At 37.5% G+C, this 27,762-nt stretch overlaps 3 protein-coding genes and 1 pseudogene across 5 annotated transcripts in view; 1 reads left to right on the forward strand and 3 right to left on the reverse strand.

The window, feature by feature from the left end:
• Window positions 1–1,757: 1,757 nt before the first annotated feature.
• On the forward strand, window positions 1,758–4,669 carry LOC127789700 (jasmonate-induced oxygenase 2-like). The gene is made up of 3 exons (XM_052318653.1): window positions 1,758–2,425; window positions 3,814–4,144; window positions 4,308–4,669. Exons 1-3 carry the CDS (start codon window positions 1,896–1,898, stop codon window positions 4,557–4,559), a joined length of 1,113 nt encoding a protein of 370 aa, XP_052174613.1. The 5' UTR covers window positions 1,758–1,895; the 3' UTR covers window positions 4,560–4,669.
• Window positions 4,670–6,194: 1,525 nt separating this feature from the next.
• Window positions 6,195–9,221, reverse strand: LOC127791179 (myb family transcription factor PHL7-like). Its single transcript, XM_052321015.1, has 6 exons — window positions 8,164–9,221; window positions 7,967–8,043; window positions 7,692–7,731; window positions 7,497–7,554; window positions 7,078–7,147; window positions 6,195–6,929 (listed from the first exon to the last, which is right to left on the reverse strand). Exons 1-6 carry the CDS (start codon window positions 8,306–8,308, stop codon window positions 6,510–6,512), a joined length of 810 nt encoding a protein of 269 aa, XP_052176975.1. The 5' UTR covers window positions 8,309–9,221; the 3' UTR covers window positions 6,195–6,509.
• Window positions 9,222–9,352: 131 nt separating this feature from the next.
• LOC127791180 (uncharacterized) lies at window positions 9,353–13,097 on the reverse strand (annotated as a pseudogene).
• An 806-nt stretch (window positions 13,098–13,903) lies between these two features.
• LOC127791181 (uncharacterized) overlaps window positions 13,904–27,762 on the reverse strand; it is a 34,037-nt gene continuing 20,178 nt past the window's right edge. For 2 of the 3 annotated variants that reach the window (XM_052321017.1, XM_052321016.1), the window contains exons 20-28: window positions 20,490–20,564; window positions 18,737–18,829; window positions 18,574–18,654; window positions 18,419–18,490; window positions 16,486–16,530; window positions 16,308–16,391; window positions 14,668–14,771; window positions 14,403–14,584; window positions 13,904–14,274 (exon numbers count right to left, since the gene is read on the reverse strand). In XM_052321017.1, coding sequence (XP_052176977.1) covers window positions 14,440–14,584; window positions 14,668–14,771; window positions 16,308–16,391; window positions 16,486–16,530; window positions 18,419–18,490; window positions 18,574–18,654; window positions 18,737–18,829; window positions 20,490–20,564 — 699 coding nt within the window. In that variant the 3' untranslated portion in view covers window positions 13,904–14,274; window positions 14,403–14,439. Of the gene's footprint in view, window positions 14,275–14,402; window positions 14,585–14,667; window positions 14,772–16,307; window positions 16,392–16,485; window positions 16,531–18,418; window positions 18,491–18,573; window positions 18,655–18,736; window positions 18,830–20,489; window positions 20,565–27,762 lie in introns of those variants that run through there. The other variant, XR_008020882.1, reaches the window with a different exon arrangement.

A 27,762-nucleotide genomic window follows, 5' to 3' on the forward strand; every position in this document is an offset into this window, starting at 1 on the left:
TTGGAAGGTTTTAATTTTTACGGATCCAATTAATTGACAGATACCTAAAGTCTTCACTTTTTGGGTGGGTAACTGAAATTTTTTATTATTTTAATTATATCTATTAATTATATGTTTTCAAATCAATTATATATTTTATTAAAATTGAGTTAGTGTGTATAATACATATACGGCTGAAATAAACAAATTATCCTTGCAATACACAGTCAAATCTATATTTTTACTCTTGGACTTTCACTTTTTTTTTTATACGTGACCATCTAAGTTTTTCGTTATTTTAATTGCACCCATAGATCATACATTTTTGAGTCAATTATATACTTCAAATTTAAAACTTAAATAAAAATATATGTACAACTAAAATAAGAATAAAATATGAAAAACTAGATATATATACTTTACAAAATATATAATAACTATTCCCGTGTATATATATATAGTCTATATATATAATATACGCATAGTCTAAAGGTGTAATTGAAATAAAGAAACGTTCAGATGACCACACGAAAATAACGTGAAAGTATAGGGACACAAATATGGGTTTGACCGATGATGAAAATAATTTAAGTATTTTAGCGCGTGTATATTGCACACTTTAATTCAATTCTATCGAGATGTACAATTAACTAAAAAATATATAATTTAAGAGTGTAATTAAAATGACGAAAAGTTTGAATGATCATACAAAAAAAATATAAAAGTACAAGAACAAAAATATTGGTTTGACCCTACTTTTTTGTTAAACATTTATACCATATATTACACTTAATTCTTTATTGATTTTTTCTCATATTACCTAACCTATTGATTTTTTTTTTCTCATATAACCTAACCATATTAATTGTACGTATCATACGTTATCTTCAATATAATTAAGTCACTATAATTTTATGTTTTTCTATTAGTATGATTATACCATTCTCGTGACCTAGTGCAAATCTTAAGGGTAGAAAATATTTTCTAATTTCTAATTTTATAATTAAATATTGATTTCATCTTCTCATTTTGCAAAAGCTCTTTTTAAGTCTCGAACAAACCATATTTCACTATAAAAAAAATTGGAGTTTAGCAACGAATTTTAATGACCGAAACAATGACATCACTAATTAGCGACGAAATAACGATAGAATAATAACAAAAAATTAAAGATTGTGATGAAATTAGTAACGGAATATTATTTTGTAATTAATTTGTACCTACGGAGACAAAAAATTTAACATTTGCAATGGAAAGAAATGTGGGCCCTGTTTGATTGCATTATCTAGAATTAAATTCTAAATGTGTGTTTAATTGCATTATTTAAAATTTAATTCTAGGTAATGATTGGCTAGAAAATAAAACCACTCCCACCACCTTAGAAAATGAATTCTATAGAAAGAAAATTTAAATATTTGTACCATAGACATTTTTTTATAGAAAAATTAAGAATGTTTGATTGTTTCTATAGAAAATATATAATAATTACACATTTTTTATGGTAAATGTGTACAATCAAACACACTCTAAGTAATGATTGTTTAGAAAACAAAAACTATTCCACCCCTTGAAAAATAAATTATATGGAAAGAAATTTTAAATACTTGTATCTACACATAGAGAAAATATATCTCTTGGAAGCTTCCATAAATAATTATTTCCACAAATTTTGCCTTTGTCAAGTTTTGTATTTTAGAAATAAATAAATAAATTTCACAAAAGAGCATTCCACACACGTCTATATATTGCCTCTCATCTTTCCAAGTCCAGCCATCCCTCACCCTTAGAATTCTCTATCTCTCTCTCTCTCTCGCTTGCTTGCTCGCCATATTCTTCATGCAGTTACGTTGAGTTCCACACGTCCTTTTGCCTTCCATAATCACAATTACCCTAATCTCTCTCTGTGAGCAGAGACAATGAACAGCTTACTGAGATGGCCGGAGCCAATTGTAAGGGTCCAATCTCTATCAGAGAGTGGCATCAGTTTAATCCCAGAAAAATACATAAAATCACTCTCCGACAGGCCTACTACGTATTTCTCTTCATTTTCTTCTCTACCGCCCACCACTATCGAGGATGAAGCAGCGATCAACATCCCAATCATCGACCTCTCCGACTTGTTCTCCGGCGACCCGTCCCTCCGCCACGCCACGCTGCGACTCATCGACTGCGCGTGCCGCGAGTGGGGCTTCTTCCAGGTGGTGAACCACGGTGTCAGCCAACAGCTCATGAGCCGCATCCGCGAGGCCTGGCGCCAGTTCTTCCACCTCCCCCTCGACGAAAAGCAAGCCTACGCCAACTCCCCGCTGACCTATGAGGGCTACGGAAGCCAGCTCGGCGTCGAGAAGGGGATCAAGCTCGACTGGAGCGACTACTTCTTTCTCCATTACCTTCCCACGTCGCTGCGTGATCAAAACAAGTGGCCCAAGTTTCCTCCCTTCTGCAGGTATCCACGCGCCTCTCTGCGACTGGCACTCCCCTCTTTCTATCTTTGGAACTACGTTTTCTCCCTTGTTTTACCGTTTCTTTAGCTATTTATAAATTTTAAAAGTTATAAAAACACTTTTAATTTTTGAAACAGAATTAATATTTTTTTAAAAAAATTAGTATTAATCATTTGAAGAAGTACTTGTAATCATGAGATTATCGAATAAAAGATGAAGTAGTAATACTAATTAAGAAAAACCAACAATTTAGGAAATAGTATATATATATTATCGATAAATATTGTTGCCACTTTTATATTATTTTGATAAATCCTCGTTACAGTAGTCTCTTTATCTTATTTGTGTAGGTCTCGAGACATAGATGGTGTGTGTTAGGGTAGTGTATATCTTTTTTGTTGGGATATATAGTTTCTTATTATATATATTTAGTCATCTTCTTGATGATTCAAAAACAAGGAAAAACCTCAAATGGTAGATGTTGTGGTGGGGTAGGACATATCCTCTTTTTTAGGGTACTATATATATCTAGTCATCTACTTGACTATTCAAAAACAAAGAGAAAACATATTTTCCACACAAAAAGTTTCTTCGCGGGATGTACTTTTCATTTCATCCAATTCCTTCTGATCTTTGATCTGCACGTGTTTGATAATTTCAAACTGTACTTGGAACAGTTTTTTTTTTCTACTATGTTGTCACGGATCAGTTCTTATGGATCTTTATGTTAAGATTAAAGCTATATATATTTATATTTGTAAACCATGTTTTTATGTACTTTTTCTTTACAATTTCAATGGAAAGTATGGAAGATGGAAAGATTCTATCTGAGACAAAAAAAACATAAATAAATTATTAATATTTTCGAAAAGACATTTGAAATACCAACCGAATCATTGAAAGACATTTGTTCATATAATTGCTCAAGGATTTATTACTTTAGATATTGGCTTTCTGCCAATCAATGAACCAGTTAATTAATGATCCTACGATTATGGTTCGAAGAATTTAGTCAAACGCTGTATGGGATTGCAGATAATCATCCTACGATTATGGTTCGAAGAATTTAGTCAAATGCTGTACGAGATTGCAGATTTAAAAAAAAAAAAAAAAAAAAAACGTTGGTCCAACGTCTAATCAGTTACCCAAAAAGAACCAATCATTGAACTGGATTGTAGAGGATTTGTCGGATGAAATTACGGTCGAAAGGCCACGGCTTTAATTCTTTAATTAATGATTGCGTTCTTAGGGTTCATGCATGAACTAAAACAGTTCTGGCAATGGTGCATGGTGGGCCATTATATGCTAATTCGCGCAATTTTAGACCGTGTTATTGACTGTGACAGCTTCTTAATTTGCGTTGTTTGTTGCTAAATCACGGAATCTGCAGGAAGCTGGTTGCAGATTACGGCGATGAACTAGCGAAGTTGTCTGGGAAATTGATGAAGGCTTTCTCAACAAATCTGGGATTAGACGAGGATTATCTTGACAAAGCCTTTGGAGGGGACCAGAGTGGTGCATGCTTAAGGGTGAATTTCTATCCAAAGTGTCCGCAACCTGACCTCACGCTAGGCCTCTCGCCGCACTCCGACCCCGGCGGCATGACCCTTCTCCTCCCCGACGACAATGTTTCCGGCCTCCAGGTTCGCCGGGGCGATGAATGGATCACCGTTAAGCCCGTCCCTAATGCCTTCATTGTCAACATCGGCGATCAAATTCAGGTACCTCTCCCTCCCTCCCTCCCTCCCTCTCTCTCTCTCTCTCTCTCTCTCTCTCTCTCTCTATATATATATATATATATAAATTGATATTGTCATTGGGTTAATGATACTTACACTGAAGTCGTGTCGGCCTCGTAGAAGAATAACGCGTTAAATGTTGCAGGTTCTAAGCAATGCGACTTATAAGAGTGTGGAGCATAGAGTGATAGTGAATGAAGCGAAAGAGAGGGTATCGCTCGCTTTCTTCTACAATCCAGATGGCAACACCATGATCAAGCCTGCTAAAGAGCTTGTCACCGAAGACAAGCCAACACTATACCCTCCAATCACGTTTAATGACTACAGATTGTTCATCAGGAGAAAGGGTCCCGCTGGCAAATCACAAGTTGAATCACTAAAATTACCTCCTGTTTAGTCTTATTATGTTGTGATAATTAACAACTTGTGGGATCGAACTTGTGTTCTCTCTTTGGCTTCTCAAATAAAATTTGTTAATGAAATAAGTAGTTGTACATGCATACACAATTTGTTTAGGGAAGTGGACGCAAGGGTTTTGCCTCTCTTCGTCATGCATGTTTGCTTTGAACGTAAAGATTGACTTTGATTTGTTCGATAGCCAAGAACCCTTCGTCTTCTAGTGTGCCCATGTTTCCTAATTTATCTAAAAGGTCTGGATCTTGTACGCTTAGTGCTTACCCCTGCGTTGGTTACAACACTTTCGAGTCATCTTTCTCTTACTCATTGGAATCTTAAAGGTAATTCTGTTGGCCCCTTCCCTTGCGATTGTTCTTTGCCCATGCCTGGTGGTCTTTTCTTGGGTGCTTTGTTGTCCAGATCAGCCTTGGTTGATAATTGTTTTTGTACGTTTGTTCGGCTTCTTTATATGTCTGCCCTTACCCTTTGTGGGTTCTTACTTGCTCTTTCTTAACCTCAACTTCAATGGATTCTCCAAACACTTAATTAGTAAACTAATAATATAATTTGGAAGTAAAAATGATGAGTTTTGTGATCGTCTCAAGATAGATAATTTGATGTTAATATTTTAAATAACATGGGTACACACACTCATAAACAAAGTGTTTGTGCAAAAATATATAGTCAAAATTATATCAATTTACTAGTCACTTTATCAATTTTTGGATAAGTTCGATTATAGCATGGGCCACGAGATGGTAACAAGAACACATACTTTTCAAATTACTCATACCATTTTGGGGTTTTGCGTTGAGATTAATCTTTGGTTCAGAGAAGACAAGCTGTCCATGCTTTTGAGAAGAAAATAACTGACAAATTCACAGACGTCATAATCACCATATTTTCAAATCTAAGTGACAACGAAACTAATCAGGTCACATTTTAAACATGCATTAATTTGGTGTTGGAAAGTCACCTTAAAGTGATGGGGAATTCGGTAAATGGTGCTTTCCTGCTAACTGGAAAAGAAGTCCACATTGACGCCTAAAATGGACAAACTCTCTTGCTCTTATTGGGCTAAATCATCATGTTGTAATTAAACTATGCTTAATTATCAATAGTTTGTAAGGAAAACAAATTAAGCTTGGGTTTAAGAGTTTTCATCTCAATCATACGCCAAATTAATCTTCTCAACATGGGTCAGGCTTTTTAAGGCAACTCTCAATCATGCCTTTTGTAAAGTAGAAGATTTCAGGCCTGTTAGTCTATGTAATGTTTGTCTAAAATCTCAGCTAAATGGCTTAGAGTGTTCCTTAATTTCTCATTGAACTTCACTGGCCTCTGAATTGGACATGAACATATTGGGGATTCTTAATTAATGTATTAGGGTTACGGATAATGATATTTTTAAATATTTAGTTAACTATTTGCTCTATTCTTATTCTCTTCTAAATGTAGATCCATGTGGGTTCCTATTTTCAGTTTCTTCTGTAAAATCCACAGGTGTGTATATGGCATGCAAAAATACAATAATGTTGGGTCTTATTTCACTTGTTGGGTGTGTTCAAAACAACTTGGAAGTAGGAAAATAAATTAGGTTATGGGCTGTTAATCTAATTAGATCTTCCATAAGCATGACCCAAATATAAAGTTGGGATAACAAGTGCACAAAATTTCACCAGACTCTCATTTACACAAGCACCATAATTAAGCATAATATGAAGGCCATGCCATGATGGGCTTCGTAGACAAGAGTATTACAAAGCAAATCCATCTTGGGGATTAAGTACAAAACTGGATCATTTGTACTTAAGTCACCAAGAAGGATAGATTACTACAGCACAATGAACAGTTTTTGGGCTCCCAACTAAACATTCATAAGTATTGACCACGAACAAAGGCCACACGATGTTGGGGGTTTTATTTAAGCCAAAACACATAGGCTAATTAGTTAATAAGAGTTGTAAAAAGATGGCATCAAAGGTGATCTGCAGGCTGTGAAACTCCATGGAAAGCAAGTTTCATCAGATGAATATTCAATGCTGGCTCCTTGAGGAAGAAATAAGCTTTGATTAAAGCATTCTGAATCAAGTGGTGTGACATTATATCCAGACAGCAAAACAACTTCTTTTGTCTTGAGCCTCTTTGGAGCTCGAAACTGTTCTTCGGACCTTACTTCAGTTCTGTCAACCTCTGAATCTGATTCGAATTCTTTGGCATTTGATTCGGACTCTTCACAGAGGGATGGCAGAGATATAGGTGAAAAGGGCTTGTTGGATCTTGTAATGCTGAGCCTGTTCTTGAAATCCTCTGCAATTCTCTCAAGGTACCTTCCTTGGGCTTCAATTTTAAGTTTCAAGCTCCTTTGAACCTTCAAAAGCAAAATTAGCATGATTAATTTTACTAATATAGCTTCTTTTCCCTCCTTTTTTTCCCCTGAAACATAGCAATTATGTAAGGCATACTGTCAATTTAGTAAAAATTGTTTTTTTTTTCCTCCTGGATATATGAAGTGGTACCTCAAGTTGATCGCTTAATCGGCCTTCTGCTTCCTTCTGCATCTTCAATGCTTCTTGAAGCTGAGCACCTCTGTAACGATTACATGATGCATGCATTAGTTCTTTGAGAAGTAGCAGAGTGCCTAGTTAATAAAATTGGACAGGTAGAGGAACTGGTTCACTGGCTTATTGTTTCGACCAGTGGTTTACTGATCTTCCCACAGGGGCCAACTTACACCAGTATTAAGGATAAAGAAATGCTCAAATATCAAGGTCTATTTAGTACTTTTGGACAAAAATTAGACCAGTATTTTTGGTTTTCCCTGTTCACAAAGAGCAACTGATTTTGACCGGTTTATATGCTTGCCCGGCTTACCCACCAAGCCGGTCCAGTTCTAATAACTGTCACAGGGGGCATAAAAGAGAAACAATTAACTCACGAAGTTGCACTGAAGTTGGGCAGTAATTCAGAAATGTTTCTCCTCTCAAACTTGCCTCCTGCATGTTGAAAAGAGTAGCAAAGAAACGATTTAAACTGCAACAAAATTTCTGAAGTGAAGTCTTGAAGAATAATTAATTGGTGACCAAAGTCACTTCAGAATAATTAATTGGTGACCAAAGTAATGGCAACTTACTGCTGGCAGATTCTGGAATAAACTTTGATATCCTGTACTTCTGAACACCAAGAGTAACAACAACATTAGAAAGAGTTGGCAAGGCTCTAAATCTACAGTGCTTCACTGTGGCTCAATGCATAGAAATGATCACCATATATATATGTACAGACCCATCCATGGCCAAGGACAACCTCATTGTGAAGTTAAAGAAATGTTGGGCAAGTAAAACAAAATCATTAAACAGGACCTCTAAAAGTACAGTTTGATCATTTAGATGAAGGAAGATAAGGAACCTGTAAGTGGCTTTTGACATGGTAGATGGTTAATCCTGGAATGCCCATAGCCTTCAGGATGCCCTTGGGAGTTGCCCCTTCATGCAAGTTACGCACAGATATCATCAGCCGAAGAAGAAAGATTTTGGAATGTGGATGGAACCACCAGAGACCATATCAATCAACAATGTTGCGAGATTGGTTCACTGGAAACTTACTATCCGGACCACCAAGCTGATTGACTGCCTTTTCGAACAGATGATGCAGCTCTTCTGTCCATTTCAGCCTCTCTTTGCCGGAGCCATCTGAGGAGCGACTTGAACCCATGTCAGACTCAAGTGCCCGAGCAATTAGCCGAGGCATTGCATAAGAATGACTCAATCAGAAGGGTTATAGGAACAAGAGACACTAAAAACAGCTGTCAACCCAGTGGAGGCGATGGGCACTAAGGTGGGAAGATGCCTTGAAATGTCTGCAATTTTTGGGAGAAACCAAGCCAATTAGAGTCCAAAACCTTGCCAAACTCAAAAACTTTCTGCCTCTAGGTTGGATCATTTGGCGTAGAAATCTAAGATAGTGACATACGACACAAGAACCTGCCAAAATAATCAAGCATGGCAAATGTCAAATTTTCAGACGCAAGCAAAGTCAACCCAGTAAAGAGGGTGGTTACCAGGATCATCAACTTCCTGCAATTCTTATGGAGCAGTATATAAAGGATATTCTTGGTCTACAGCAGATTCTTAACGGTACAAATAATCAAATGTTGAATTCTACCGATCACCATGAAAGGCACAGTTGCCATCCTCTAGTTGGGTAATAAGAAATCCTCTACAGCTAGGCAAATGACATTCAAGCACCTGAAATAATTTAATAAGAACAATATGTAAACATTAAAGAACGAAGATTTGGCAGGCACCAAGGCTATTGCCAACCATCTTAGACTACTCGTTAGAGACAAGCATCTATGATGTCACATAAAAGGGTGGTGAACGTTTCTATATTACTTTGTCAGCCACCAAAACATGGCTGTCCAGTCCTTGTACATTGCAGAAACAAGGACCAAATAAACGGTTCATTTATGATGTCATCTGTAAATTCAGAACAAGTCAGAATGAAGAGAAGAGATGACACGTCACAAGCTGCCAAGTTCACCAAAGCCACATGGCGGGCGTCGCAGGCGCCATTCTGCCAATTAATCAGTTGCTCAACAATTTCTTACACTTTCTAATTCAGTATATCCATGTGGGCAAAGCACAAGCCTCAAATTTCGACAACTAGTAATAGCCCCATTCTTCATGATTCCGATTGTACTCAGTAGCACCACATGAAATGTTTAAATTCTTTTCTGTATAATTGCATGAAAACCTCCTAACCATGAAACTCAAACAGAAAGTAGAAGAGATTAAAGAGGGAAAATACAATATTGTTTTTTGATTACTTGTAGAACAACAATCCCTTAAGTTCCCCTCACATTGTAAAGCCAGCCTAGAAAATTAAACACAATCTCACAGCTCTCAACCCATGTTCACGAGGATAACAGTCTCTTGATGCCGGTTTTCTGCTCTGAAGTAGGTCTGGTAGGAAACTTGATGTTAAACTTGATTCTCGAGTTTCCTTTCCTGGAAGGTTCCTTGGGGATGGGCATACCCTCCCCCTTAATGACTTCTCCATAGGTTGGACTGATGACTGTACTGATAGGAACTGCAAGATTTCGCCCATCAAGAGTTGTCAGCTGTGCAGTGTAACCTGTCAGAGCTTCCACAAGGGAGATCTTCTGGGTGACGACGAGATTGTTGCCATCCCTCTTGAAAACACTTTGAGGCTTCTCATCAATAATGAAGACAAGGTCTGAGGGTATAACACCTCGGTGCTCATTTCCTTGCTCTGGAAAAGTTATTTTCGTTCTCTTCTTCCACCCTGGCTTGATCTCAACAGTAAGAATTTCCTCAACTGTGGTGGGTTTCCTACACACACACACACCAAAAATAAGCAGCTGAAAAACAAAACCAGTGAGGAGCTTGGCTTAGATTAAGTACAGCTCACAAATGGCTAGTTCAGTAGTTTCATGGTCACTTATTTACTCTGTCAAACATACTTAGAAGTTAGTTGATGTAATTTTAAAAGTCTCAAATCACGAGAACAAATAAGGAAAAAGAAAATCCAGAGGAAGAATGACAGAGAAAAAGAATGGCCGGAATCCCAATTTCCACCTAGTGAGAATAAAACATGGGAATCCTGATTAAATTGGTTTGGACATATGAGAAGAAGACCGATAGAAGCACATGCAAGGCAAATGGATGAAATAGAGAAAAAAATTAGCAAAAGAGGAAGGCAAAGACTAAAGAAAACTTGGTGAGAAACCCTTAGGCATGATATAGGATATAACAGTCTTAACTATGGATAGAGATGGTTAGTGGTCTAGAATTCATGTAGCTGACCCCACCTACCGTGATTAAGGCTCCTGATTATTAATGTTTTAGCAGAATTGATTTGACTATGGTCTTAATTTTATTTAGTATTAGGAGTTTTGAAAAGTAATTTTGATAGTAGTATTACTAATAAGATGAAACCTGCAGAAATATCAAAAGAATCTGTTTTTGCACTTTTTTGCTTTCTTGAATTCTTTATAGGACAGAACGTATGATATTCACGATCCATTACGTCCAGGAAATTGCTGGCCCCTGAACAAAATTTGCATCTTTTCAACCTCTGATTTGAACTTATTAGGGTTAAACTTTTTGGCTGTGCTACATCAATTTAATAATAATGAGCATAGAACAACAGAAAGCAATTAAAAAGTATATTAATATTCACAAAGCAAACACTAGAAGACAACCTCAGCAGAAGTATAACTGAATGATTGTTTTGCAAATGACATGACATTAGGTAGAATTCATAAAATGTGCTCATTCAATTCTAATCATAGCAATTGAGGAGTACTAAACAGCTCCTGCACAGACATAAATGAGAATGTGGTACACATGGCTCTAGGCAGGCACTCTCATTAGCAGAGTTCTTGTGAAATATGCTAATTCAATTATAATTGAAGGAATGGAGGACTACCTTTTCTGCATTCAATAGTTATGGAGAAACAGAGCAAATATAAAAACTATAGATTGGTTGAATCAACAGAAGCACTAAAACTTGGATTCTTCTCGAATCATGCATGAAAATGTGAGATAAGACAGGGAAAGAGATATGAAGTCATTTGAATTTGAAGGTCAAGTGAGTAGTTTTCCACATTAAAACAATTTAAAGCATGCACGAGCATAATTTCACAAATTTTCATTTTCCTCCAATTTTCAATAATCAGGCAAGCATAGTTTCACAAATTTAAAGCTTGTGAAGTGGAACTTTAGAATGAAAGAAGTTAAAAAAAACCAACTTTTGCACCACATTATACAAAGGTTCGCCATAATAAGGCCAAATCAAGTGTCAACAAAAGTTTCTAATTCCATGGAGATAAAAATTGTAGAACGCTATTTCCACATGTGAATTCACTACATTGAAGTTCGTTACTAATGACGGACATATAAAATGCATTACAACTCCATAGGATAATAAAGGCATAAAACTTAGACCTTATAGATAGTAAACTAGAAAGTAAAAATAGTCAAATATCGTGAGTTTACTTGCATGCAAACTACAGCATAATTAAAGCCGTAAAGCTAGTAATTTTCAGAATACATTAGCGAGCAGAACATACCCAACACGGCATTCTAGGCAGTAATACATCCATTGCACGTCCAATTTCACCAAGAACTTGATGAGAGCCAAATTAAGCCAATTTACACTCTCAATTTGATCCCACTCGCATCAATGACTTATAAAGAAATCTTCATCTTCTTAGCGGTCCCTCTGTACAAATCCTCCAAAACTACAGGGCAACGTGCGCTCTATGGCCGCCCCCTTCCAAATCACATTGCCAGAACCCTCACCAGCGACGCCTCCTCCGCCCCGAAAGGAAGTGAATATATCCTCCCCAAACATACTACCCGTCAAAAACCCTCGTCCCCCTCCCACGTCCCCAAACCCCCAAATCTCCGAGAATATATCATATAGTCCGGGCTCCGAAGATGGAACCGAAACCCCGTCCCACCGCAGTAATACGCTCCGCCGCCAGAGCCACCAGCACCAGGCAGCGGAACCTGCCCCTTCATCCCCTCTTCTCCATACTGATCGTACACCGCTCGCTTCTGCGGATCACTCAAAACCTTGAAATTAAAAAACGAAAAAAATCGTTGAGAAAACCGTGACTATTCTAATGAAAACAGATAAGGAAATGCATATAGAAGAGTACATCGTCGGCTTCGGAGATTTGTATGAATTTGGACTCGGCTTCCTTCTTGTTGTTAGGGTTTTTGTCGGGGCGCCATTTCATGGCAAGCTTGCGATATGCTTTCTTCAAGTTATCATCTTTCGCGTTTCGGTCGACCCGGAGGATCTTGTAGTAGTCCACCCCCATCTCCCTCCCTCTCTCTACCGCGTTGCGTTGGTTTTCTGACTCCTCATCTTGTCAGAAGCAGTAGCAGTGAGTGAGTACTGGGTTGACATTCTAACGACGAACTGATAGGCAGTTGTGAGTGAGTCATCAACCGGAGGGAAGATATTCAAGCCAGCGTGGAGCCCCATTGCACTGCGACCCTTTACATAGACCATACTTGTATAAGGAAAATGGTCCTTCTATAAGTGAGTTATCAAGAAAATGGTCAAAAGGGGCCAAATCATAAAAATGCCATCACTCAATTTACATATTCATCATCTCTACCCTTGGTTACCTCCTCTCTCCTCAGCCATGGTTGTCTCATCTCATCATCGCCTTGCATCGCCCCGTGATGCATCTCTCCAACCATCGATGTATCTTATCGTCGGCCCGTTGCAACACCTCACGCAATCACCCCTGCATCCTATTATCGCCTCATCGTAGCGCCTCGCATTGACTATTGCTGCACCATTTCATCGTCTCGTCATTGTCGCCTCTAAATGAAGGCCCATTAGGCTTTATGATTGGGCTTAATTCGCAGATTAAGCCCGGTCAAGTTCATTCAAGATGAAGCTCGGGCAATGAAGTCCGATTCGATCATCAAGTTTAAAGGTGTTCATGGTTTGGTCTGGTTGGTTTTAAGTCAATTTAATGCACCGAACCGCAAGCTCAATTTTCTACCAAATCAAACTAACACAATTTGATTTGGTGTGAAAAATCGAACCGAACCGCACTGTATTTTGCGATTCGATTTTCGTTGTTTCAGAACATTATATATATTATATATATATATTAAAATTATATATCATCTACGCAAGTAATTCAATTTTAAAGCGAAACGTCGATCTACCAAATCGCTAACCGCACAATTTGACAATTTTCCAAATCAATCGAACCGTCAGTTCAAAAAAATCATGTTTCATTTGATTCGATCAGAAACTACAGTCTGACGACTTTTTTTAACACTCCTAATTGAATTTGTACATATTCTCGATATATGTAGCGTGGTCTATATTCATATATATATATATATATTAATATTAATAATTTATTCAATGTTCGGTCCAAAACTAAACCAAATCATACCAAAGACCAGATCAAACTTGTTCAATCCCAAACCAAACCAGATTTTCGATCCAAAACAAAATTTAAACACCCCTAACCTTCAAGCACAAAAATAAAAGCAAACTAAACAAGTTAGACAACATTTTTCAATTTTTAACTTTAATTTTATAACTAAAAATATCTAAAACAATTTCTATTTTAAAAAATCACAACAACCATTTCTAAAAAATTAAAAATATTAAAAAAATATTCTCTAATTCATAATATAAAGTTAAAATTTTAAAAATTAATTTTCTATTTTCTAAAATATGATTCAGTTATTCAAACGAAAATTGAAGTGAAAACACACAATATTTTCTACAACTAAACAAGCCCTTGAATTCTCATTTTTTTAAAAAGCAAAAAACTGAAAACCCTATAAGGCGGTCCTTTTGGTAATTTCACTTTGATCATTATTCATCCAAAATTTTCTTTACAAAATGACAGCAAGCCCTTCTTCTAAAGATGACATTCTACAGGACATTACACATTTTACAGCATTTTAATGAATTTCCTGAATCTAACATTTTTAGGACGGACCTAGAAACAGTATGCTCCTGAACTTTACCTAAATAGTTCCTAATAGAGCAGCAATCTCCAAGTAGATGGCATGATTCCTTCGTAACAACAAACAACCGACTGCTCAATGCTTCTACTTTTGGAGTGTGAATGCTCAACCTGGGGAAATCCTCATTGTGTGGGATTCAGTTGTCTTGCTCAGCTGTCGATCCACTGTAGGCTGTAGCAAAGCTCGGCAACATTACATTGGAAGCACAATATTGACGTTGCAAAATGAAACAAAAGGCAGAAACACAAGAATTTCATCTTTTATCACAGGCGACTAGTCGAGCAGGGTTGATTAGTTACCAAGAGCATCGATAGGTATTAATTAAAAGCTCTCAAGTTAACTGGCGCTAGATGATTCTTTGGGTTTTTCAGTTACTGCTTCCTTATCTGAATTGCCTGTATCTGCAGTACGAGCTGGAGTAGTTTGCGGTTGACTAAAATTCTGTGAATCTGATGCGATTCCCAGAACTGCCAATGTAGACCTGCAAAGAGTCCAAGTTATATACATCATCAGGAAAGGACAAAAGTCATTCAGCAAAGTAATAAAGAAACATACTAAGCAAACCTTGGAAGTGTAGCACGTATGTTTGGCTGGTTGGCATGAGCAACCAAGGGAGCCTTAAGTGCTGCTGTTCTGTTCAATGCATTTTCAAGCTGTGCTGGAGGTAGCTAAAAGACAGGCCACCAACAAAAAAATAAACAAGAATGCATAGATTTAATTGAGCAATCACCGGGGGAAACTGAAATTTAACAAGGGATCAATCAACAAACAGCAAGATTGAAAATGTTAAACAGAGTATGCAACAGATGTCTGTCTAGTAATTGGCGTGAAGAGAACAAGGTAATTTCATTACAAATATTTGGTAGAGTACATAGTTTCAAAGTATTTTAGTACAAATGATAAAGAGTATATTACACTGATCCCAAGTCAGGTTGTTCTAGAACGTGAGTGCCATAACATCAGGGGAAGGTTGGATGATGAATCAAGCAGATTTTCATTTGTTCCTAAAGATCATATTCTAAACCAAGAAATCCGTAATAGCACCAAACTATGATCTTAGGTTATGGGCATGTTCACTCCCAAGAGAGAGATGGCAGAAACTATTTTTGAGGGACTCTCAGCAGCTTACTCATGGTCAATAAATGGGCTAACATGGTGCCAGGAACAGGGTGATTGTCGAGATGTGATCAATGAGGTCTAGAATCAATTCAAACTCCACCCTAATATTGCCTAACCAAACCTTGGATTTGGATCAAAACTGTTCAGCAGACAAGGTAGCCCAGGGCGAATTATATCAATCAAATATGAAATATATTAAATATATTATCTATTTAATTGAATATATTATATTAAATATGAAATATATTTAATACTATTTATTTAATCTATTATCCACATCCAGACCTTTTATGATTTATGTAATCAGATTCAGTTCTAAGTTTAGGTAATGAGATCCATGTATAATACCAGACTTGATTAAATAGATCGGATCTAGGTTCAAAGCCAGTCCATTGACAAGTATAAGGTAGGCAAATCACCACCACTGAAATTGCACACCCCTAGATTTAGTTTTAGTTTTATATATCTTTGTAATTTAAATGTGGCATGTTCCCATTACTTAACTGTGAAAAAAGATGCAAAATAAAATAATCTAGTAAAAATTTAGCACTAAATAATGCAAATTTTGTGTAAGTAAAAAACTGGATTAGTTTAATACTTAAACCTCGGAAAATGGGCCAATTTGATACCAGTTGTTAGTCAACTATTAGACTGACTAACAACAACTAACGCCATTAATGGCTCACTTACGACAGGTACTAGGTTTAGACAATTTTGAAAGTTCAAGTACTCAACTAACCTATAGAAAAGTGTAACTATGAAACTGAAAATTGGCGTACAGTGTAGACACCAAATTGGTCTTTTGGCCAAAAATAAATATTACACTACAGGGGTCAGAAATGCAAAAGAAAGATATGGAAGAGCTCACAAGAGCATAGAATAGCAGGAGCTTGTGTCACATGACTTTCAACTTCTTAGGAGAGGGCTTGGTCTCAATTTGATATTACCAATGTAGTGAGGCAGTCACTAAACTCACTACCCTTCAAGTGTGGACTGAATAAACCCACCGGCCGCACACCCAAAAGATGTTATGAGTTATTAATGTGATATTACCAATGTAGTTAAGTGCAACTATAAAAACAAACCTGGAGCAACACACTGAATGACTGAGGCTTTGTTAAGAGAGCACACTTCAAGAATCCTACCCACAACTTGGGGTACTTCCAAATCTGTGACAGCATAAGCAACAAAATTGTTAAATAGGCCAGATCAGGGATTGATTTCCAGCTATATTAACTGAAAAAGAAAAAAGGGAGGGGGAACCTGTTTGTTCACAAGACGAGAAAGGATTTCCATTATGAACTCCACCTGCAATAGCAACCCACAGGACTCAGGTCATATTCAACCAAATAAATGATATTGTAGGAAAACAGGACTAATCGCCCAATCTTGTAAAATAACCAGGAAGCATTTAATCAATGGTGGTGTAGCTTAACAAAAAGAGGAGGGTCTGTTAAACACACTAGATGACTGTTTTTCCTTTCATGTTTTTTTTTTCTTTTGATGCTGACGGCATGACACTATCTGAATTTAGACCTGAGATATTAAGCCAAGCTTGGCTTATCTTCTTGTTCTTTCTTTTTTCCCAGGATCTGATTAGCAACAACTCCAGAAGCTCATCATGATTGTAGTTGTCAAAGGATCAACAAAAAGAACATTACTTTCTGTGAGTAGGAATATCAATACACTATTTATCTGTTTCTTCCTTTCTTCTCTTTTTGTTTTTTTATTTTTTTATCTTTTTTTATTTGAGGGGGTGGGGTTTGAGAGACGTCAGTTATCTTTATTTTCTGAAGGAAGATCATATACTTTATTATTATCTTTGTTCTGATCCATCCGATTACAGGAAAAAATAATCTAAAAGACATCACCACAAACAACAGCCCATGCAATGAAAAGAAACATATAAATCTCAGTTTCTATATATTACAACTTAGAAAAACAAAATGTTGATATATTTAACAGAGATTAGAAAGTAAAACTTTGACTTGAAATGATGTCAACTTTTGAGAGATTAAAGGTAAGGTGTTCAACAGATGGGAATAACTGTTCCGTTTATTACATAAACAATCATTTAAATGCGTAAAGGCACAACAGCACTAAATGGTTCAGTTACTGATAAATATGAAGGTTGTTTCAACCATCTTGAGGTAATGGGTCAAAGAGCTTCTAGAAACCTACTGGTCACTAGATGACTTGGGATGACTGAAGATAAAGTGGGTAGAGAGAGAAAGCTTAAATCAACCTGAAGGAGGAAGAAAGGAAATTTAGGCAGAGTAAAAATCTAAATCTTTCTGAAAAATGCATTTCTGATATTAAACCTCCCCCTAGCCCCTCTCGAGGAAGCTGCAGTCCTCTCCTCTTGTTAGCCTCTGTTGCTTTTGTAACTTATGTTTACCTCATAAAAAAATATCTAGATCTTTCGTTATGGTAAAAAAAACTCAGATTAATAGGAAACGGACAAACCAAGTGACAGGCATCCTGATCATGGCAGTAAAGTCCTCAAATTCCTGGAGGCACACTTGGTTTGGTTGAGTCCTTGTGAAGGACCAGACCCATAATTTACAACAGCAGCAGTACCCTTTATTGGGGAACATGGGCTGTGGATCATATTATGTGTACAGGAGGCACACATCTCAGGTTCCTCTCTAAGTCCAGTCAGGATCAAAATCCTTGTAGGAGGGAAGTGAACCAGGCAAACATTCAGCTCCAACCACCAGCCCAACAGACTCCTAGGTGATCCAACACAATGAACCTTGGGTTCTTCAAGATCTAAATGGCATAGAAAATCCCTCATTTACTTGGTTAACTATAGTGTTCCCTCATGGCGTGGATACTTGTCAACTGAGAAGGGAGCTCAATCTTCCGAACTCGTCAAGAGGAATGTGATGCAGTAAGAGAGAACACGGTGGCATTGAGGTGATGCCAAAGACGATGTGTCACAGCACAAATTCTGTAGTTAGCCAACTGCTTAAGATTCTCAAGGGTGCTGTGACAAGGTTGAGACTGCACAACAGGTCTACACTACGGACTAAGCTTCAACAAGCCTATAAACTCCAAAGGAAGACAACCATCCTCAGTGTAAGCAAAAAATAAAGTTGGAGGATTTTTGGTTGTTATCCGAGTGAGACCTAGAGCCACCACACGTCAGTTACTGATTAACAACAGGAAGTAAATCAGTCGCATAGTTTCTTACCAAGGCTGGAAAAGCACCTATAGCCTGTAAGACTGTCCGCATGAACAACAAAGGAAGAGGAATCTGCTCAACCTGCATGAATAACACTTGCTATTTGTCAGCTTGAGAACAACAACTAAATTTGAAAAAGTTTGTAAGTCACAGAGGCTACGTACCAATTGATTCAGGACCTTTGCAAGAACTTGTTGGGTGAATATCTGCCTTTGTTCAAAACAAGCATTACAAGCATCTGTGACCTGTTTAAATCACTAGATTAATTAGCTCCAGAAATCAGTACAATGGTAAGAAGAAAAGGGGAATGAGGAAGAAACAAAATGCCTTCTTCAAGGGAATTTTGTCCTTGTCAGGATCGATTCCATGGATAGCAATTAGTACTTCAGCTGGCGATAGAACTTGACCAGAATGAGAACCCTAAAAAATGGAGTTGTCAATAAATGTTACAAGAATCTTGTATGTTCACACATTAAAAAGAAAAAAGAATACTGATGAAGTTAATGTGGATCCTTCATACAATACCAAACAGCCCCCCTCCCCCCCCAAAAACAGGCAAAACAACCAAAAAGAAATGCAGATTACATTCTCCTCGACTTTGGACAAATCGCCCCCCTCCTGAAGGTATGAAAAATTAAAAAACCTTAATGGGCTTGTCAGAATAAATGAAGTGCCATAAATTGACTTCTTCACAAGTCAAAAAGGATAGACTATTGATAAATGAGACACATACTAAGTTAAACTCAAGGACTCATTGCTTTGACACAACTCAGTAACTAAATCAAGGTAATCCAGTCATCTCAAAAATACAACCACAAGCTCTTGACCTCATCCAATCACCCATCACCTTCATCATGCTTAACACTACATTCATGCCTCTTTATCATCAGAGTCATCAATCCCCAAAATTGGTCATGCTCATCCAATGTTGTGACCACCCCATGCCCTCCTATCATTCAACATAATATCCCATATATCACACTGCCATTGTTGATGATTGCAATTTGGCCTGAAAACCAAGGTCCAAACTCACCCACCCCTAGTAGTACAAGCTTTTTATGGATAATAAAATAATTGCAATCCCACCTGATGGGATTAAGGCTTGTGACCATTGTTGTTATAATAAAAAAAACTGCCAAAAAAGGGGCAAACTGCTAGTAGCGGGGATCTGGAATCGTCATAGTCGATGTTGGACTGGATTGTGGCAAATAGGATAAAATGGATCAACTTTAGGCCAGAATACAGCACCAATCATCCCTTCTGAACCCACCCCAATTACATTATGAAATACCTTACATTGATGTAGTACTAAAGAAATGTATACGACAAAAAATTAAGATTTTTTTTCTCTTATCTTGATGAACTATTCTTTTGTTTTTTTACTAGATACTAAAATATATGCTCAATTTTATATCTCTTAATTAAGATGCGGGAGTACTTTTTTATGTGTATCTGCATCAGACAGTGATCGGTGTTTCTAAATTGTAACAATGTATTAGATTATGATCTTTTTTTATATTTACAAATTGAATTTAATATAGATCTTGAATTATACTATTTGCTGTGGATATTAGTTTTACAGACATAGCTAACAAAAATATATTATATATGAGAAAAAAAAATGTAACCCTTGTTGGAGTCCATTTTTTTATCCATACCGAATAGTCCTATATGTACCCATGTTTCTTAAGATATAATTTTCGCCCAAAAAGTAAAAATCAACACTAATGGAAAAGACCAGATATCTGCCTTCTTAATTGGAATATGAAAATGTTTCTAATGGAAAATCCATATCAAATGGAGAAATGGGCCCTTCAAATAATAAGGAAAACGTAGATAAAAAAAATATGCACTGCAACAAATAAAGCTACAATAACAATATAAAAACACTACCATATCTTATTTTAATTTATGATGACAAAATAAAAAAGGGCTGTCCATCTAGCCCAACTCAATATCCATCATATGCAAATTAACTCAAGAGGTTAATACATTGATAGTACCACAATGAATGTGCTACATAAACAATGAGAATAATGTCAATGTAACTCAGATCAAATAGCTCTATGGAAAGAAATACCTGGAGAACACGTCCAAGTGCAACTTGGAACTTATCCAAGGGAAGATTAACAAGATGTGGGAAAATCACCAAAACCTGACAAAAAGCAATCACCACAAGGAGGTCAGGAAAAAACTAAGGACCGTTTGACAAAACTTTCAGTTTTTATTTTCAATTTTTGTGTTCAGTTTTGGTTTTTATCTTAAAGAAAAATGAAAAGTTCACATATCTAACAACATTGCATCCATTTTCTGTTTTGTATTTTACTTTTTTTTATTATTTTTCTCCAATCCCTAACATCACTGGTGACTGGAGGAGATGTCAGCGGTTGCCGGTCACTCCCAAATCTATTAGAGTCCCATGCACCAAGATGAAAATAAGAGAAGACGAAGAGAAGTCAGCCTAAAGATGAAGAGAAGCCTCCTTGCTGCTACAAGTCACCGTCATCAGGGAAGGAGGCCCCCCAGGGCCACCATCACCAATGAAGATGGCTGCCACATGATCTGGAGTCGTTGAGTGGCAACAGCAGAGTCAACAGCAGTCGCAGCTAGCCTCAAACCTTTCTAGCAACATTAGTTGCCAACAGTGAAGGGGCAGAAGGGGAGAAGAAAGATGAAAATGAAAACAAAAATGTGAAAACACCTTTTACATGTTTTCAAAATTTTTTAAAACAAAAACAAGTAACCAAACACTGTTTTTTGTTTTCATTGTAAAAATAGTGAAACGAAAGCTGAAAACTAAAACTCTACCAGATGGGCCCCCTAATAAACCACAATCATAGATAATATAAGTCTAGAAATAGGAAAAGCATATGTTTGAGAAACAGCAATAAAGCAGAGGATGCACTAGACAAAAATCAATCACTTACTACAGATTAAGGCTTTTTCTATGAATGAACCAAACTGAATATTAATGGAAGTTGCCCAATAATATAATATAAACAAGGAAATCGTGCTCATTAGGGGAATAGTGGCTCCAATTATATTTTACATACAAAAATCCTATGGTCCAACTATATTTACTTTCAGTCACATTATCAGAATTTTTCTTGCATTAACCAATTTTAGGCCATTTGCATTCGCTGTCTCCCACCCATCTTAGCATAAGTTATTTCCTCAATGTGCCCTAGTGATTCATCCTGTGTATATATTTTTATTCTACAGATTTTGTACTGTCTTTTTTATGGAGACGTCTCATTCAATCACAGGGTAGCCAAGTATTAGAAGGCTACATGAACACTCCTCCGTACTCATTCATTTTTATTGTATTAGATATCTGCTCCTTACAATATTGGAGAGTCCATTTTTGTATTGATGACACAGTTATACGAGCATAGATATGCCAAGATACATTGATAGAGACAAATTAGACTCCTATCAGCAAACAGAATATTGATTCAATTGAATTTTGTTATCCAAATAAATCAATGTGATTGTTAAAGATTGTCTAGAGTTAGTGATAGGTTTATATGCAGTTTATATGCGGTTAAGGGTTAGTTAATAGGTGGGTGACTCTCTTGTAATATTAATTATTAGTGGGGGGCAAAACTGGAAATACCATAATCAGCCCTAGGAAATATCACCCTATTTTCTATAAATAGGGCAGGGGGGCTGAGAGATAGAGGACCGCATGTTCTCTTCTATTTTTGCGAGAGCCTAGAGAGAGAAAGTTGTGAATTAGAAGTTGTGAATTAGAATAGGCTTATTCATTCTTGGAAGGCTTGTATCGTGAGAGAGAGGAGAGATAAGTCTTGTACTGTTTTCATCAATAAAGAAGGTTGCGCTCGGCGGTGGTTTGAAGGCTGGATGTAGTGCCAATTCATTGGCATGAACCAGAATAAATTATGTCTTCTGTCTTCTTATATGGTTTGAATATTTTCTTTCTTGTTCGATTCTTGCACTTAAATTCTGTTCTTCTATAGACTGTTGTGTTGGTTGTGGGTTGTAGGTGAGTTAGGAGTGTTTGGAGGGTTGTTTGATCGGTTTCTTGGAGGGTTTAAAGGCTGTCAGTGCTCCCAATTTATAACAAATTGGTATCAGAGCCGGGCCTCTCATCAAGAAACATCAAGAACTTAGAATTTCATCACATACTCGCAGAAATGGCTTCTATAGCCTCTGCCGCACAGTATGATGTTGAGAAATTTGATGGCCAAAATGATTTTGGCCTATGGAAGATGAAGATGAGAGCCCTTTTGGGAAATCTTGGACTGGAGGAAGCCTTGGAGGCTGAAAAGCCTATGCCCGAAACCCTAACTGAAGTCCAGAAAAAGGAAATCAGGGATAGGAGAAAAGAAACCAACAAAAGAGCCTTTAACACCCTTATTCTAAGCCTAGGAGACAAAGTATTGCGGGAGGTGTCAAAGATGTCAACCGCAAAGGAGCTTTGTAATAGGTTAGATGCTCTTTATATGACTAAAACCCTCTCCAACCAGCTGTTCTTGAAAACAAAATTATTTTCTTTCAAGATGAGTGAAAATGAAAGGTTGCAAGATCATATGGACAGTTTTAATAAACTGTGTTTGGATCTTGAGAATATAAATATTAAGTATGAAGATGAGGATAAGGCTTTGGTCTTATTGCACTCTCTTCCTAAGTCCTATGAGACCTTTGTGGATATCTTGAAACATGGAAGAGATAAGCTGACCCTAGATGATGTGATAGGAGCTTTGAATTCTAAAGATTTGCAGCACAAAGTAGAGTCCCAAAAATCGGCCATAGAAGCTTTGGCAGTGAACTCTAGAACAGAAAAAGAAGACCCTAGTTTTAAAGGTAGGTCTCGGTCTAAGTCTAGGAGTGGCAAGAAAGTGATTAAATGCTTTCATTGCCATGAAGAAGGGCATATGAAGAAGAGTTGCCCAAATAGGAAGAAAGAATCCCAAGAAAGAACCAGCCCCGAATGGTCAAACACCATGTGTGGTTTTGGCTATGAGAGTGTGGATATCCTATAGTCTTTCTAGGTATGCAGTAAAAATAGCATAGGTCCTAGGGTTAGGGTGTACTTCTCATAGGAAATGGGTATTTACCCATAGAGTCATGGTGGTGGGGGAAATGGTTTGTCTAGGCATCAATCTAAGGCCAAGATAATTGGAGATGTGAGAATAAGATGCATGGTGGAGCTATTCCAGATTATTAGAAGCTGTAAAATATGTCCCTGTTTTTAATAAAAAGCCTAATGTCCTTAAGAATAATTAGATAGCGAGAATTGAAGTCCTAAGAAGTTGCAAGGATCTCTTAGAGAGATAGTAGCAACCCTGTGTGGTGCATGCTTGCATTTATATGAGGATAAGCTGCAGCCACTAAAGGATAGCCTATGATAAGGTTAGGCTGTGTCATTTGTTGAGGATGGCTCACAATGGTGAGCAAGGACTAGGAGAGGTATCTAATTCTAGGGATATTAGGAGATGGGAAATTTTGCAGGTGTATAGGAATAGAAACCAGGTAGTTTGTCTAAGTCTCCAGATGTAGAAGTCTCCAAAATCAGTAAATCCATTAGAAATCAGTTTCTAGGATGTTTTGGGAACCTATCTAGGCCTTGTCTCATGGTGGAGCTAGGTGAAGTGAACCTAGTGGTGATGGTGTGTCCCTAAGGAATTCCCAAGCGTATATAAGCTTACTGGAATTTAGGAAGCTTGCTGGAAATTGCTTCTGGTATGAAAGGTTAGGTGGAGTAGAGTTGTGGAATAGGTATGCCTAGGTCTTTCAAAAGCTAGGGTTCTTACCTATGTGGGAAAACTCTACCAATAGGACATGAAATTAGCTGATGCTAAGGGCAATGGATGAAATCTGGGATGCTGTGTAAAGAAAACAGCAAGGAGACACCTTTGGGAATGTCCTAAACTAACCTATGAACCAGGGCATAGCAATAGGGAAATCTGGAATTTTTGTTTTGATCATATTCATTGTGTAAACTTGGGCTAGATTGTGAGAGGAGGAAGCTAGTGTTTAAGATAGCTTTGGCTCTTGCAGTGAGGGTCCTTGTAAACAATGAGGGGAAAAGGGTGTGTGCAAGTGTTGTCTTGTATGATGCAGCCCATGTTGATCAAAATCAGGATTAAGCAAGGAAAGGGAAATAGAATCATCTTCTAGGAAATGAGCAAGGGAATAGAAGGTTTAGAGTGCTGCCTAGGATGGGTAGTGATAGGTCTTAAGTTAGGTTCTAATGAGGTATGAAATGTCTGGGTTTAAGAAGCTTATGCACTGCCTTGAGTGCTAAGGATAGGCTGGGATATAGAACCTCTTGTATAAGAAAAGGTGATGCACTCATGTCCAAATGAATGGCATGGAGCCATGTAAATTTGGGGAGAGGCTTGGACTTAGATGAAAGATCCCTTAGGTTAAAGAGGTGGAGTGCTGTGAAGTGTCTATTTGTAAATTAAGGAAGTGCTGGGAAATGGGAAAAGTCTAGGGAAATGGCTAGACATGGCCATTTGTTATAGCAGTACATGAAGGCTTAATTTGGGTCAAATAGGTGTCACTAATCAGCAAGTATCCATGGAAATTTAAACTAAGGGAAAAGTGATCTTATAGTGTAGCCCAAGGGATTAGAGGTTAGAGGGAAAGGTAAGCAAGGTTTATTGCTTAGAAGGTCTCTCTATGAGTTAAGTAATTCCTAAGCCAAAATATTATAAGAATTGGAGTCTCTTATGATGGTCCAAGGGGTTAAAATTGAGTGCATAGGAGTAGCTGTGTCAATTTCAATGGTATGCCTAGGAAGAGTAAGGCAGCTTCATTGATAGTTATCCAATGGGAATCTCAAGGTGTAGCTGAGGTGGTAAATTCAGTGTTTTGAGATTGTTGGAAGGAGGAGAAGCTGGAATGATAAGGCATAGAGGTTGGAATTAGAATAGGACAGCTTAAGGCAGCCTAGGTCTCCCAATCATAAGCATATCTTGGTAGACTGGTAGGTAGAGATGAGCAGTCCTGTTTGTTTGAAGCAAACATAAAAGAAAGACAGTGGTAAAGCCTAAGAGGCCGGATATGGGAGCTAGGAATAAAGTCTAACAGTGGAAAGGCCAATCCGGGAGAGGTTCACTGTGTTGTGATGTTGTATGAAGGTTTGGACACTTTGGTATTAATGAGTAACATTGAGTATGGATTCGGTTTATGGTGGAGTGTAGGTAGACACCTTGTAGAGACCAATAATATTGATGTTAGAAATATATTCATTAGGAAGATCCTTGAAGAGGTAGATAATTGTAATGAGAGTTGCAGGTTTAGTTAAGTGCAGCTGAAAGTATTGTCCTAGGTGATCCATTGGTGAAATTTACAGCATTGTTTTTGATTTTCTTAATGTTTGTTGATTGATTTGATGATCAGGTTATCATGCGGGAAACAAAAGGAAGAGCAAGCCAAAAGGTTTTGATGGATGAAGATGGAAGGTATCACACTCAAGACAAATGGTGGAGAATTGTTAAGGATTGTCTAGAGTTAGTGATAGATTAAATATGTAGTCTTGTATGCGGTTCTGATTAGTTGATAGGCTGGGGGCTTTCTTGTAATAATTAGTTATTAATGAAGGGCAAAACTGGTAATATCATATCCAGCCCTAGGAATTTTCACCCTATTCTCTATAAATAGGGTAGGGGGGCTGAGGGATAGAGAACCGCATGTTCTCTTCTGATTTCACGAGAGCTTTGAGAGTGAGAAAGCTGTGAGTTATAGTTTTGTACTCTTTTGGGAAGGCTTGTATCGTGAGAGAGAGAAGAGATAAGTCTTGTACTGTTTTCATCAATAAAGAAGGTTGCACTCGGTGGTGGTTTGAAGGCTGGATGTAGTGCCAATTCATTGGCATGAACCAGGATAAATTTTGTCTTCTTATATGGTGAGAATATTTTATTTCTTGTTCGGTTCTTGCACCTAAATTCTGTTCTTCTATAGACTGTTGTGTTGGTTGTGGGTTGTAGGTGAGTTAGGAGTGTTTGGAGGGTTGTTTGATCGGTTTCTTGGAGGGTTTAAAGGCTGCCAGTGCTCCCAACTTATATCAAAGAGGGAAGTTTTGTACTGTTTTCATCAATAAAGAAGGCTGCTCGGTGGTGGTTTCAAGACTAGATGTAGTGCCGATTCAATTGGCATGAACCAGGATAAAATTCTGTCTTCACATGTGGTTTGAATGTTTCTTTCTTGTTATGTTCTTGTTTAAATTCTGTTCTTTATTATTTGTTTGTATTGTGGTGTGTTGGCCAATGAGTTGAGAGTGATTGAGAGTGTGTTAGGTGGTATTTGATTGGTTTCTTGAGAGGATTAAAGGCTGCCAAAGCTCCCAATTTATAACAAATTGGTATCAGAGCCGGGCCTCTCATCAAGAACCATCAAGAACTTAAAATTTCATCACATACCCGCAGGAATGGCTTCTATAGCCTCTGCCACACGGTATGATGTTGAGAAATTTGATGGCTAAAATGATTTTGGCCTATGGAAGATGAAGATGAGAGCCCTTTTGGGAAATCTTGGACTGGAGGAAGCCTTGGAGGCTGAAAAGCCTATGCCCGAAACCCTAACTGAAGTCCAGAAAAAGGAAATCAGGGATAGGAGAAAAGAAACCAACAAAAGAGCCTTTAACACCCTTATTCTAAGCCTAGGAGACAAAGTATTGCGGGAGGTGTCAAAGATGTCAACCGCAAAGGAGCTTTGTAATAGGTTAGATGCTCTTTATATGACTAAAACCCTCTCCAACCAGCTGTTCTTGAAAACAAAATTATTTTCTTTCAAGATGAGTGAAAATGAAAGGTTGCAAGATCATATGGACAGTTTTAATAAACTGTGTTTGGATCTTGAGAATATAAATATTAAGTATGAAGATGAGGATAAGGCTTTGGTCTTATTGCACTCTCTTCCTAAGTCCTATGAGACCTTTGTGGATATCTTGAAACATGGAAGAGATAAGCTGACCCTAGATGATGTGATAGGAGCTTTGAATTCCAAGGATTTGCAGCACAAAGTAGAGCCCCAGAAATCTGCAATAGAAGCTTTGGCAGTGAACTCTAGAACAGAAAAAGAAGACCCTAGGTTTAAAGGTAGGTCTCGGTCTAAGTCTAGGAGTGGCAAGAAATTGATTAAATGCTTTCATTGCCATGAAGAAGGGCATATGAAGAAGAACTGCCCAAATAGGAAGAAAGAATCCCAAGAGAAAACCAACCCTGAATGCTCAAGCACCATGTGTGGTTTTGGCTATGAGAATGCGGATGTCCTATAGCTTTTCTAGGTATGCAGGAAAAGTAGCATAGGTCCTAGGTTTAGGGTGTACTTCTCATAGGAATTGGGTATTTACCCATAGAGACATGGTGGAGGGGGAAATA

Source organism: Diospyros lotus, chromosome 14, assembly GCF_014633365.1.
Source record: "Diospyros lotus cultivar Yz01 chromosome 14, ASM1463336v1, whole genome shotgun sequence".
NCBI classification, from domain to species: domain Eukaryota; kingdom Viridiplantae; phylum Streptophyta; class Magnoliopsida; order Ericales; family Ebenaceae; genus Diospyros; species Diospyros lotus.